Raw genomic sequence first — 13,848 nt, forward strand, 5'->3', positions numbered from 1 at the left:
TTTTGAAGATTTAGGAATGCCAAATAGTTTTGAGTTGGTTGACATTTAAAATAGTTTCAATTTCTGTTTAATTAATTTGAAAATACAGAGAACTTTCCATTTCTTTTATACCCTGTTCAATATATGAAGAAGTATAGAATTATACTATCCTCAAGGACCATATTACAATACCCCAATTTTTATGATCTTACTGGATACACATAATTGCAAATGAAAATAAGTATGTAAAATGCTGTTTTAATAGACTAGTGTGTATATGCCACATCATTATAAGTAGAAATACGAAGCACATAGCAAACTTAATTTTTCCCTTTGCACAGAAAAAACAAAGATGTCTTTTGTACCTCCTGTTCATTAGAGTGCCTGGAGAGGTATGAATGTTGACAGTAAACAGTTGTAGTTTAGGCCTGTTTCTGGACCTCCTTCCTCAGTCATGTTCATAGGGGAGAGAGTTAAAAAGAATAGTGTTAATAGGTTCTAGGAAAACAATGGAATAATTACTGAGCTGACTTTACCTGAATCCAGAACCTCTTCTGGCAGAATTTCATATTGTGATCTCAACTCCTTCCTCCAGGAATATAAGAGAAGCTTATAAGTAGAGGAGGTGGGGGGTGGTAATAGGGGTGAGGAGTTCTGAATAATTCTATATTGTATCTTCTGTAAATAATATATTCCAAGTATAATATGTTCTGTTTGCTTATTCATTTATTAATTTAATTATAAAACATTAATTAAATATCTAATGTAATGAAAGATTTTGTACACTACATTAGGAAGCTTGAACTTCATTCCACAGGCAATAGGTAGCTGCTTATTTATGTTTAAGCAGAACTACATGGTCAAAAAAAGAGAGAGAGAAAACCATATAATAAACACAAATAATTAGATTACAAAGCAGGACTTAATGAGTTTTAAGTTCTATCAACAAAATGTCACAAAAATTAGAATTATAGATATCCTATATAATAAATAGGTAATATACAAATTGATCGTCATGCCCTCACAAGATGGCTGCCTATGACCAGGCCGGCAGGGGGATTAGTGAGAGATGACCAAACGACTGAACAAGCAGGCTGCGTGGGGTGACCAGGCCGGCAGGAGGGTTAGTGAGGGATGACCAAACGACTGAACAAGCAGGCTGCGTGGGGCAACCAGGCAGGCAGGCAGGTGAGCGATTAGGAGCCAGCAGTCCAGGATTGTGAGAGGGATGTCCGACTGCTGGTTTAGGCCTGATCCGGGATTGGGCCTAAACCGGCGGTTGGACATCCCCTGAGGGGTCTGGGATTGGAGAGGGTGCAAGCTGGGCTGAGGGGACCCCCCCCACCTCTGTGCACGAATTTTGTGCACTGGGCCTCTAGTGGTTAATAATAGTAGCTGCCATTTACTGTGCCAGGCCTTGGGGCATAAGTACTAAATGCTGGATTTTGATATTTAATTTTGAGAATTGTGGCATGTCAAACATGAAACCTTGAAAGATAGATATATGTATGGAATGAGGTAATTTAGGCAGCAATAGCAGTTTTATGTTACTATTAATGGTTGTCTGAGCTGTAAACTTAAAAGATGGTGTTTAACAATGGCTTTATATTGTTGCTGTTCTCTAAAAATTTTTTTTATTTTTTATTTTTGAGTGGCTTAAAACAATACAGATTTATTCTCTTACAGTTCTGAAGGTCAGAAGTCCTAATGTTAAGGTGTTGGCAGGGCTGCATTCCTTTTAGAGACTCCAAGGGATAATCCATTTCTTTAGCAAAAGCTTCTGGAGGCTGCCTGCATTCTTTGGCTCATGGTCCATCCTCCATCTTCAAACCTAGCATCTTCTCTTTCTCTGATTCAGAACCTCCTTTCCTTCTTATAAGGAACCTTGGGATCACAGTGACACACCTGGATAATTCAGGATAATTTCCCTGTCTTGATTAATCACATCTGCAAAGTCCCTTATGTAAAGTGCTGTGATGTACTCAGTTCAGAGGATAAGGATTTGGACATCTTTGGGGACCATTATTTTGCCTACCACAAGGGAAGGGGCAAGCAATTTGGCAATATCTGCCAAAATTATAGATACAGCTCTGGCTGGTGTGGCTCAGTTGGTTGTGCATGTCCTGAAAGGCTGCTGGTTGGATTCCTGGTCAGGGCACATGCCTGGGTTGTTGGCTCAACACCTGTAGGGAGCGTGCAGGAGGCAGCTGATTGATGTTACACTCTCATTTCGATGTTTTTTTTTTCTCTCTCTATCCCTTCCTCTCTCTCAGTCTATGCAGTCTCCACTTTCTGTCCTTGGTTATCAGGGTTCTCTCCAGCTAGTCTTCAGTTGATTATTCAGGGTTTTTTTTTTTTTTTTTTGTATTTTAGTTGTAATTCTAGTTTGGTTCTTGGAACATGTCTGTGTAGTAGCATCCACTTACTCCGCCGCCATTTTTAATCTCCTCTGTGCTCTGTAATTTAAATCAGAAAACATGGTTCCTAATTTTTTCTTTGTAATATAATTTTCTGAGGAAGTTAGCAAGCCATATGCTGTCATAAAGGCTGCTTTGGTATAATTTCTGTTTTTCACACTATAGAAAAATGTTTATATCTATTGATTCAATTATAATATAGCACTAGTTGACATTTGTTTTGAAGTGGATAGACTGGTCTGTTTTAAAGTTACAATCTTGTTCTTCAATTCTGGAGAATTTGTGATCTGAAGATGTATAAAGATGGCGGTATTAAGTGTGTTAATGATGGAATCTTTTCTGCATCATTTTTGGTGAGTAGGTGTGATAGGAAGAGGGTGGTCAAAATTAGGATGGTAGAGAAGTTATTTTTCTTACCCTTTAATAAGAATGGCCTTATGAAGGACTTGATATGCTTTCCCAAACTTCATTGACTACAGGGAACTTTGCTTAAACAACTATCATTAACACTTCTGTATAATTATTTATTTCAAGCGGATTTTGGAGTATCAGCTAAAAACACAAGGACAATTCAAAGAAGAGATTCCTTTATTGGCACACCATATTGGTATGTATTCATTTTTATGGCTTTACAGATTAGTTATGTCAGCAGTTATTATACTCATTAATTTGTTCACGTAATTAGTGATCCTGTCTCTCTTTTATGAGGGTTGCAATCACTATTCTTAAGTTAAACATCTTAACTTTCAATTTTCTGTTTTCATAGGATGGCTCCTGAGGTAGTCATGTGTGAAACATCGAAGGACAGACCCTATGACTACAAAGCTGATGTTTGGTCCCTGGGTATCACTTTAATAGAAATGGCTGAGATAGAACCACCACATCATGAATTAAACCCAATGCGGGTGCTGCTAAAAATAGCAAAATCTGAGCCTCCTACATTAGCACAACCATCAAAATGGTAAAATATTCTAAACAAAGTTTTTTAAGAAGCAAAACTTGACGCTTTATTCTTCCAACTTTCTAAGAATATTTAAATTTATGGTACAAAGACTATATGAAGTAGAAAACTGATTTTTGGTATAGTTTCAAGACTTAAGGACCATTTAAACTCTTATAACTGACTTTTCCCTTAACTTTTTTTTTTAATCCTCACCTGAGGATATTTTTCCATTGATTTATTAGAGAGAGTGAAAGAGAGAGGGAAAGACAGAGAGAAATGTCATTGTCAGAGAAACACATCTATTGCACATGCCCTGAATGGGCCAGGTGGGCCAGGTGGGGCGAGTGCCTGCAGCTGAGGTATGAGCCCTTGACTGGAATCGAACTTGGGACCCTTTGGCTCTATCCACTGGCTAGGGTCCCATAACTTAAAAAAAAATCAATTTTAGAGAGGGAAGGAAGATGAGAGAGAGGGAGAGAGAAAGAAAGAAACATTGATGTGAGAGAGACACATTGACAGTGGATCAAACCCACAACTTAGGTATGTGCCATGACCTAAGTTAGGAATCAAACCTATGACCTTCAGTTGCCAGGACTACTCTTCAACCAGTTGAACCACACTGGCCAGGGCTTTTCCTATAAATTGGAAGATACCAGTGACTTGAGTTCTACATGAAAATGGTATTTTCTGTACTATGCGAAAGTGAAGCATATATCTGTTTGATCTATATTTGTGGAATTTAATATAGAAGAATTTTTGTGACTTGGCATACTTGTGAATATATGGTTATATCTCATTGGTTAAAACTTTGAACCTACTTACTTACATGTCTAAATTGTATTTAAAAATAAACTAGAGGCCCAGTGCACGAAAATCATGCACGGGGTGAGGGTGGGTGGTTTCCCTCAGCCTGGCCTGCACCCTCTCCATTCTGGGACCCCTTGGGGGATGTCCGATTCTGTGGGCCTAAACTGGCAGTCGGACAATCCGGGACTGCTGGCTCCTAACCGCTCGCCTGCCTGCCTACCTGATCGCCCCTAACCACTCTGCCTGCCTGCCTGAGAGCCCCTAACCACTTGCCTGCTGGCCTGATTGTCCCTAACTGCCTCTGCCTCGTCCCCTGCTGATGCGGCTTCATCTGGAATGACGTCCAGAAGGTCGTTCGGCTGTCTGGTCTAATTAGCATATTACGCTTTTATTATAGATAACTAATAAAATCTTAATATTCTCATTAACTAGTTTTTTATGTTGAATACTATTGCATACATAATGAAACTTAATTTATTAGAGTTTTGTTTGATTTTAATAACACGAAAGTAAAATAGAATGTCGTTAAAATTTTATTTTGAAGGTCTTCGAATTTTAAGGACTTTCTAAAGAAATGCTTGGAAAAAAATGTGGATTCCAGGTGGACAACATCTCAGCTACTACAGGTAAGATAAGATTCATTCATTGTGCTCTTTTTCCACTTGAGTTTCCTTGTGGAAACTCAAAATACATTATAGTAGTTAACATTTATTTTACCAATATATAGGTGCTGCCATTGCTAAAAGGTATTTAACTTATAAGTCATTCCTTCTGTGCTTTTTTGATTGAGTTTGTGTTCTTTCATTTTGTTAGTTATTTCCGCTTTGTTAGTTGCTTCCATTTTGTTTCTCATCTCTCTTGAGGGTAAATGTTGTTAAAATAGTGTTAAAGTGATTGGATAATTTTGATTTATAGCAGGACCTGTTTATAATATTGAAATAAAACTTAGTGAAATAATTAATATTACAGGTGAACAAAAAGAATGGCAAATATTGAGGCACGTACTGTTAGGTTGAGTTATAGGAAAAGTTAGTTATAAGTATTTATGTGGTGGGAGGGGGGAAGCAAAAGAATTCCCTGGGACACACTTACTTTTATTATTTTACTACCTCCACATTTGAAAGCCTTAGTCTGTGACAGACACTGTTAAGTGCCAAGTACACAGAGATAATAAAGTGTCTTCTTACTCTTAAGAATATTAGAACCATGAGCATAACCAATGGACACAGACAGTATTGGGGTGAGGGCATGTGCTGGGGAGTGGGAGCGGCTGGGGAGAGGTCAATGGGGGAAAAAGAGGACTTTTGTAATACTTTAAACAATAAAGAATTTAAATAAATAAAAAAGAATATTAGAACCATGTCAAAAAAGCAGGTGTTTGTAGACACTTTTAACTTTAAAATTTTTGTTATTTTACTGAGGCTTTAAACTGGATTTATATGTATTGCTACTTTTTAAGAACTGGTATTGCACAATTAACTTGAATGTACTTTAAATTTTAATTTAATTTTTATATTACAAGATTTTCAAACATACACAAAAGTACCTGTACTTACAGATATAATGTCATTATTTTTGACATATTTCCTTCAGATTCTTTAAAAAGGTACAAGTAGGGGTTGCGGGCCCCTGTTCAATCCCCTTTACCTTCTTCTTTCCTAAATGTAATATTGCTTGATAGTGTTTGTATTTTTCCTACCTATGTGTTCATATTTTTACCATATAATAATGTGTTTTATGTTTTGAAACTTACTTTATGAGCAAGCATTTCAGATGTTATTGAGCATGCTCTTTTTAATGATTTAACAGCATCCTTTTGTTACTGTGGATTCCAACAAACCAGTCCGAGAATTGATTGCAGAGGCAAAGGCTGAAGTAACAGAAGAAGTTGAAGATGGTAAAGAGGAGGAGGAGGATGAAGAAACAGAAAATTCTCTGGTCAGTATAATAGAAAGGAAATTTTATTTAGGTAATTTTTAGAGTTGGGTTTTGAGGTATGATTATACCTGTATTTAAGGATTAATTGATGAGTAGCAGTACAAACCTTTAATTTTAGAGGTGAAGATTAATAGCAAGTTTACTCTTGCTATCCATCTTTGTCATATGTATTATGTGAAGATTTGTCAGTTCTTTAAACTACTTTTATAACTTCATCAGTTTTACTGGATAAATATACTAAATCATATATGAAGTAAATAACTTTAAAATATAAATACATAAAAAAAGTAAAATGTTGTTTTGGTCACCATCTTGTTTTAACACTAAAAATATATAAAATCTTTTTCAGCCAATACCTGCAAGTAAGCGTGCCTCCTCTGACCTCAGCATTGCCAGCTCTGAAGAAGATAAACTTTCACAAAATGCTTGTATTTTGGAATCTGTCTCAGAAAAAACAGAACGTAATACTCCTGAAGATAAATTTAACAGCAGAGTTCTTAATGAAAAACCCACTACTGAAGAGCCTGGAAAAGCTGTGGAGGGTATTGATGAACATTTAGGAGCTATGGATGAACTCCATACTAGAACAATAATAATCAAGGAAAATGGGAAAGAGGAGAAGAGACCCAAGCTTGAAAATCTGCCTGACACAGAAGACCAAGAAAGAGTAGACATGAAGTCAATCAACGAAGGAAAAGAGAGTAATATGATAACTGTAGAAACAAATATTGAACAGAGTCTGAAACCTGAGGAAGAAAGGGATCAGGAAAAGCAACAGATATTTGAAAATAAGGTTATAAAATCTGAAGAAGAAATTAAAGATATTACTATTCAAACAATGGATTTAGTTTCTCAAGAGACTGGAGAAAAAGAGGCAGATATTCAAACAGTTGACAATGAAGTTGAGCTTACAAAAGAAGACACCCAAGAGAATTTGGGAAAAGATGAGAAAATGAAAAAAGATGTGATCAGTGATACAAGTAATGCAATAGGAACAAGTGAGGCCATAGATGTTGCTCAGAAGGCAGTTGAAAACAAAGCTAAGGACGCTCAGAGTAATGATGGGAAAGAAATGGTTGAAGCAGGTCAGGAATTAGCAAGTAAACCCATTGAGGGTCCTGAGGTTGGTGGTACTGAGGAAGTTTCTCTTAGAGAAATAGTTGAAACTAATGAGATAGATCAAAAATCTATAGAAGGCAAAGGCGAGAAACAGTTAATCAGCAGTTCCGAGAACATAGTGGAGACCACTGAGGAACCCAGGACAAATGAAGTTGAAATTACTGAGTCAAGTAGCACTGAAGAAATAGAAGTCAGAAGTGCAGTGATTCATACTGAAGAAAAGGCTTCAGGAAGTGAAACACAGGATGCTCATGAAGCCACTACTCTGACAGAATCAGAGCAAAAAGAGATTCCATGTGAAGTGCCAATTAAAACAGAACCTGACGTTACTGCCACTTCACAGCCTGTTCCAATACCTAGTATTAATATCAACTCTGATGGTGCAGAAAATAAAGGGGAAATAGGTGCTTTATCAAAAATTGAAACCACGTTGCTACCAGAATCTGAGATTCAAAAGGAAAATGATACTGATTCAGGCACTGGTTCTACTGCTGATAATAGCAGCATTGACTTGAATTTGTCCATCTCTAGCTTCCTAAGCAAAACTAAAGACAGTGGATCAATATCTTTACAAGTAAGTGTACATGGGTCCTTGTTTGGGTTTTTCTTTGTCATTTTGGCAGTTTTAGAGTTTATGTGAAACTAATGTCTTGAAAATAAGGCAGCACTAAATCAGTGTAGTATTTATTACTTCTATAAAATTCTTAAGGCCTACAAAGGCAATCAATTAACAGAACCAAGGAGAGAAGTTGTGGATGTGACCTTTAAGTTTTTCGGTAGTACCTACTTATTTTTGCCAACTTGATATAAGCAGTATATATTATTGCTTAGTGTGATTTGGGTTCTCTTATTGTACATAGGTAGATACTATTTTAGCAAGAATCAATAGTATATGAGAGAATTGAGAAAGAATGACCTTTTTTAAAGCACGTTTAGGGTGTAAACAGTCCTTGATTTACCACTGGCTCACACAGAGGACCACTGTTGCTTCTTCCTCAGTCATAGCCATCACTACTGCCATGAGAACCACTGTGGGAAAACAAACAAAACTAAAACCCAGAACACTTGCAGCTCCTAAATATTAGTGTGCTTAAGACTTAGCAGGGGGGAGCTATGCAGGAGTATGGAGTGGGGCCCAAGAATCAGTATTTGTAACAAAAGACCCCATGGAATTTTGATGCAGGTGAACTGTGGACAAAGTTTGGGTTGACAGGTAGCAGAAGACAAGACTGTGAAAAGCAGAAACAACTTAGAAAAACCGACCTTAGGGACAAGACTAGGGCATGACTAATCAGCCTGCCTATCTGCCCCAGATTATTACGCCTTGTCTAGATTGTCTTCAGTTTATTTTGTTTCACTGACTGAAATTCTATTCACTGACTTACTGAGTAATGTAACTATGTATGGTAACTTTTTAAGTTACACTATAAAAATATACTAATTTTTTAAAAATGCAAATACTTTGAGAATTAAGGTCATGTTAATTATGGATATTTTAGTAGGAACTGAAGAAATGGAAAGTTTGGAGGTTATGGGGATGTAGATCTGTTTTGGGGGCAAGCCCACTTTAGATTTTAGAGGAAGCCTGATTAGGGTGCTTAGGGGGAGGAGAGGAAACTGGAAGCCTGGAGAATAGAACAATAAAGAGATTGCAAAAAGGTGACTGGAAAGTGACAAAGACAGTTTAAAATTCTAATGCATTTTGAGTTTAGTATTTTCACATTCTACTTTTGCTCCCTCTGCTTTCTAAGCTTTCCCCCATATCAAAACCTAGTAATTATCTGCTCTCAATATTTATATTTTTACCATGTTTATGTATTTGTAGGAGTGTTATACTTCTATTATTTGTTTACATTTAAAAAACATTTGGATATCAGTTGAGGAATCAAGAGTTTGGTCTTAATAAAGAGTGGTAGGCAGCTCTCCCTCTCGGGTTTCCCTCCAGGCATGTTACCTTTCTCTTTCCCTCTCCTAAGCTCCAAGGGCCCTCTGCCTCTGTAACTTGTTTCCTGAGCTTAGCAGCCCACTGGCTCACTTCTACTACCTTTGTAACTTTCTAAATAAACTTTCTCTTTTAGTTTGAAAAAAAAAAAAGGAATAGTAGGCAATAGCTAGTGGGCAAATATGGTTCTTTTGAGGTGCAGTAGAGGGTGCTATCTTGCTAGTAACTCTAAAATCACACATTCATTTCCAGCCCTGAAATGGAGAGCAGAGCTGTTGATATTGTTGCTGATGAAATAGCTTTTGATTCCTAGTCCTGGCAGTGTTTAAAAATTACCTGGGAGCCTTTTCAAAATACAAATTCCCAGCTATCCTTAACCCTATTGATTTAGAGTCTTTAAGGACTGAGCCCCAGGAATTCAATTTTGTTTTGTCAGTGGTTCTAGAACTGAAAGCAGAGGTATCTGAGAACCTACAAGGTGAAAAGAGGAAGACAAAATAATGGTTAACATGTAAAAGTTACACTAATTAGTCATTTATATAAATTGATCCTTACCACTGTAAGAATCCTTATCTGATTATGATGTGGTATCATAAAAATTATACATGCACATCATGAAAGGTCATACTTTCACTTGAAAAAATTTAGATTTCATCTGTAAAGTCATGTGAAAGTCAGATGAGGTATAAGATGATATAACTGGTTCTACATGTGAGTCTTACTGCTTTATATTCTTTATATGTGTAGTCTTAATGGCTGTTCAATTTTTTTTTTTAAAGAAGAAAAATGCTTTCTATCTCGTATTGCTCATATAAAGCCTAACTAAAATAAAATCTCACTCAGGAAACAAGAAGACAAAAGAAAACATTGAAGAAAACACGCAAATTTATTGTTGATGGTGTAGAAGTGAGTGTAACAACATCAAAGATAGTTACAGATAGTGATTCCAAAACTGAAGAATTGAGGTTTCTTAGGTGAGTAGAGAACAACATAATTAAAACTGGTTTTGTGACTTCTTTTTAGTCTCTGCAAAGTCTGAAGACTAGAGAAGGGAATAAAGACTTGGCTAATTTTGGACCATTCTTTTATTTTATGTTTGAAAAAATTTACTTTTAAAGTTTTTTTTTTCTAAAAGCATTATTTCAAAGGTGTAACTTTTGTTTTCTTTCTCTGTCATCACTATGACATTTTATTCAGACGCCAGGAACTTCGGGAATTAAGATTTCTTCAAAAAGAAGAGCAAAGAGCCCAACAACAGCTCAATAGCAAACTGCAGCAACAGCGAGAGCAAATCTTCCGGCGCTTTGAGCAAGAAATGATGGTAAAATCTTAAATACTTGTACCATTTTGTTAATTATGAAATTTGATGCTTTAAGAAAAAACCCACTAGTGGTTTTAGATCTTGTTCTCTGATGACTAGATTTTTCTGGCTTTATGATGTGTTTTTGCCCAAAAGGGTCCATTCTAGTCTTCCTATCACTGACTTAGAGTGTAATCGGTGTCCTCATTTTTTCCTTGATTAAAATCCGTCATGAAAACCTGGAATCATGAAGATGGTTTACAAAGTTCTTTGGTGTGCCTATTGCTGGATCATTTTTCATTGTTACAGTTTGACCTCAGATTTGGAATCCAAGATTTTAAGCCAGTCTAGAACAGTTATCTTTAAACCTTGCTGAGTATTAGAACTTCTTGGGGGCTTTTTCAAAACAAACTTACTTCTCTGGCAATTCACAGCTGCTAGATAAATTAGTGCTGATTAGTCAAGGGTAATTGTAACTGAGTCTTGGTTTTTACCTTGTGCCCAAAGTTAAAAAAGGAATTAGTAATGCGGTAAAACATTTTGATAGCTTATGTTGAACATCTAGCTTAATGTAGGTTAGAAAAAGGATAATTTGAAATGTTACAGTGTTTATGCTTTAAACATAGTTCTTTTGCTGTTTTTGTAAGTGCTAAGAATTGTTTTGTGTGAAGTGCAGTATTATTGATTACATTTGTTGGATCATAACTGAGAATTCCTAAGAAAATAATGAACTTTTTTTCTTACTATTTTTATAGTACTTATATTCTATTTTCCAGAACCTTATAAAAGCTGTGTTTCTTTTTCCCCCCAGATATTTTTCAGAATGTTTTGCTTTTTAATATGTTAAAGAAAACACCCTTTACAAATATTTAACTCTCTCTTATCCAAAGTTGCAATGTTACTCAAGTTTTATATAAGCAACAATCTTTTGTTGAAAGCATAGATTTATAATTTCAAAAGATTTGTTTCAATGATATAAGATGATTATTTTAAGAAATTAATGAAGGAGGGTAAATTTGAAAATGACAATGGTACATAATTAAAATAGATTTCAGATAAGACCTTTGATTTATCAAACATCTACACTAATAAAAGACAAACATGCAAATTGACCATACCTTCACTATGCCTTAAGCCATGCCCACCAGCCAATCAGAGTAACTCTATGCAAATTAACCCAACCAAGATGGTGGCCGGCAGCCACGGAGCTGGAGCAAACAGGAGGCTTGGTTGCCCCAATGATGGAGGAAGCCAAGCTTTCTGGCCGCGGCTGGCTCTGAGCTCCACTCAAAGCAACAAAGTTTCAATTATAGAAGATAAATAAACCCCAGATACCTGCTTTCAGCCGGCCATGGCCACGGAGCTGGAGCCTTGGGTTGCCCCTGGCGATGGAGGAAGCCAAGCCCTGGCCAGCTCTGAGCTCCACTCCAGGCTACAAAGTTTCAATTATAGAAGGTAAATAAATCCCAGAAAAAAAAAGAAAAAAAGGAGAAGCTGGGAGCTTCCATCGCCAGGGGGGCTTGACTAGCCTGCAAACAGCCATCAGCCCCTCACCCAGGCTGGCCAGGCACCCCAGCAGGACCCCTCACCCTGAAGGGGCTGTGGCCAGCCTGAAAACAGCCCTCTGCCCCTCACCCAGGCTGGCCAAACCTCCATGGGGTGGAGGTCCCCACTGGGGGGGCTTGACCAGCCTGCAAACAGCCATCAGCCCCTCACCCAGGCTGGCCAGGCACCCCAGTGGCACCCCAGTGGGGACCCCCACCCTGAAGGGCAAACCAGCCGGCCCCCACCCATGCACCAGGCCTCTATCCTATATAATAAAAGGGTAATATGTAAACTGACCCTAACAGCAGAAAGACTGGGAATCACTGGTCACTATGACACACACTGACCACCAGGGGGCAGACACTCAATGCAGGAGCTGCCCCCTGGTCGTCAGTGCGCTCCCACAGGGGGAGCTCTGCTCAGCCACAAGCCAGGCTGACGGCTGCCAGTACAGCGGTGGTGGTGGGAGCCTCTCCCGCCTCCTCAGCAGCACTAAGGATGTCAGACTGCAGATTAGGCCTGCTCCCACTGGCAAGTGGACATCCCCTGAGGGCTCCCGGGCTGCCAGAGGGATGTCTGATTGCCAGCTTAGGCCCAATCCCCCGGGGAGCAGGCCTAAGCCAGCAGGTGGTCATCCCCCGAGGGGTCCCAGACTGCGAGAGGGCACAGGCCAGGCTGAGGGACCCCCCCCCAAGTGCACAAATTTTGTGCACCGAGCCTCTAGTTATACTAATAAAAGGGTATTATGCTAATTAGACTGGGTCGACCGGACATCTTCTGGACAAAGCCACAGTGGTGGGGCCGAGGGAGAGGTGGTTAGGGGTGATCAGGCTGGCAGGGGAGCATTTAGGGGGCGATCAGGCCGGCAAGCAGAGGCAGTTAAGGGTGATCAGGCAGGCAGGCAGGCAGGTGAGCGGTTAGGAGCCAGTGGTCCCAGATTGCAAGAGGGATGTCCGACTGCCGGGATGGGGCCTAAACTGGCAGTCGGACCTAACTACAGTTGTCCCTGGGTATCTGCGGAGGATTGGTTTCAGGACCGCACCCCCCCCCCCCCCCCCCCCCCCCAAAAAATGAAGATATAGAACAATGCATACAATAGGCCCTCTGCATCCACGGATTCCCAACCATGGGTCGAAAATACTGTTTTCAATTTGTGATTGGTTGAATGTGCAGATGTGAAACCCAGGGATACAGAGGGCCAACTGTATATTTATTGAAAAAAAGAATCTGTATATAAGTGGACCTGTACAATTCAAACCTACTTAGGGGTCAACTGTATTTATTTTCCATGTTAGAAGAAAAGAAATGCATGACTTTTTGAAAAATTATATATTTTAGTTCATTTGACTTGTTCAGTACTACAAAGGTTATATTCACATCTAAATTAAAATGCTAGTTATGTCCTCTTAGTAAACATCTTCATTATAATAGTTAATATGAGTGATAGAAAAATAAAATGATCTTGAGCTACATTGTTTTACAGAGCAAAAAGCGACAATATGACCAAGAAATTGAGAATCTAGAAAAACAGCAGAAACAGACTATTGAACGTCTAGAACAAGAACACACAAATCGCTTGCGAGATGAAGCCAAACGCATTAAAGGAGAACAAGAGAGAGAATTGTCCAAATTTCAGAATATATTGAAGAACCGAAAAAAGGAGGTAAGTGTAACTGCTGTTTTTAATTATTAAAGCTACTTTTACTAGTTAAATAGGACTCTTTTTTGGTTGTTATCTTCCCAACAGTCATGTAGGTTAGTAGTAAGGTCAGGTGTTAACCCATTTTACTGCTCAGGAGGCTGGAGTAGAAGAGGTTTTAATGGCCTATTCAAGTTCACAATCTGCCAGTAAGTATCC

The 13,848-nt window shown here is 38.4% G+C and overlaps 1 protein-coding gene across 3 annotated transcripts in view; it reads left to right on the forward strand.

Moving 5' to 3' along the window:
- SLK (STE20 like kinase) overlaps positions 1-13,848 on the forward strand; it is a 49,906-nt gene that overhangs the window by 15,383 nt on the left and 20,675 nt on the right. For all 3 annotated transcript variants that reach the window (XR_001349629.1, XM_006095930.2, XM_006095931.2), the window contains exons 5-12: positions 2,931-3,003; positions 3,163-3,357; positions 4,691-4,772; positions 5,956-6,084; positions 6,434-7,777; positions 9,989-10,119; positions 10,343-10,466; positions 13,474-13,653. Coding sequence is in view for 2 of the 3 variants with exons in the window: in XM_006095930.2 (XP_006095992.1) it covers positions 2,931-3,003; positions 3,163-3,357; positions 4,691-4,772; positions 5,956-6,084; positions 6,434-7,777; positions 9,989-10,119; positions 10,343-10,466; positions 13,474-13,653 (2,258 nt within the window). In the remaining variant the exon portion in view is untranslated. The remainder of the gene's footprint in view (positions 1-2,930; positions 3,004-3,162; positions 3,358-4,690; positions 4,773-5,955; positions 6,085-6,433; positions 7,778-9,988; positions 10,120-10,342; positions 10,467-13,473; positions 13,654-13,848) is intronic.

The sequence above is a fragment of the Myotis lucifugus genome, unplaced genomic scaffold (genome assembly GCF_000147115.1).
Source record: "Myotis lucifugus unplaced genomic scaffold, Myoluc2.0 scaffold_162, whole genome shotgun sequence".
Lineage (NCBI taxonomy): Eukaryota > Metazoa > Chordata > Mammalia > Chiroptera > Vespertilionidae > Myotis > Myotis lucifugus.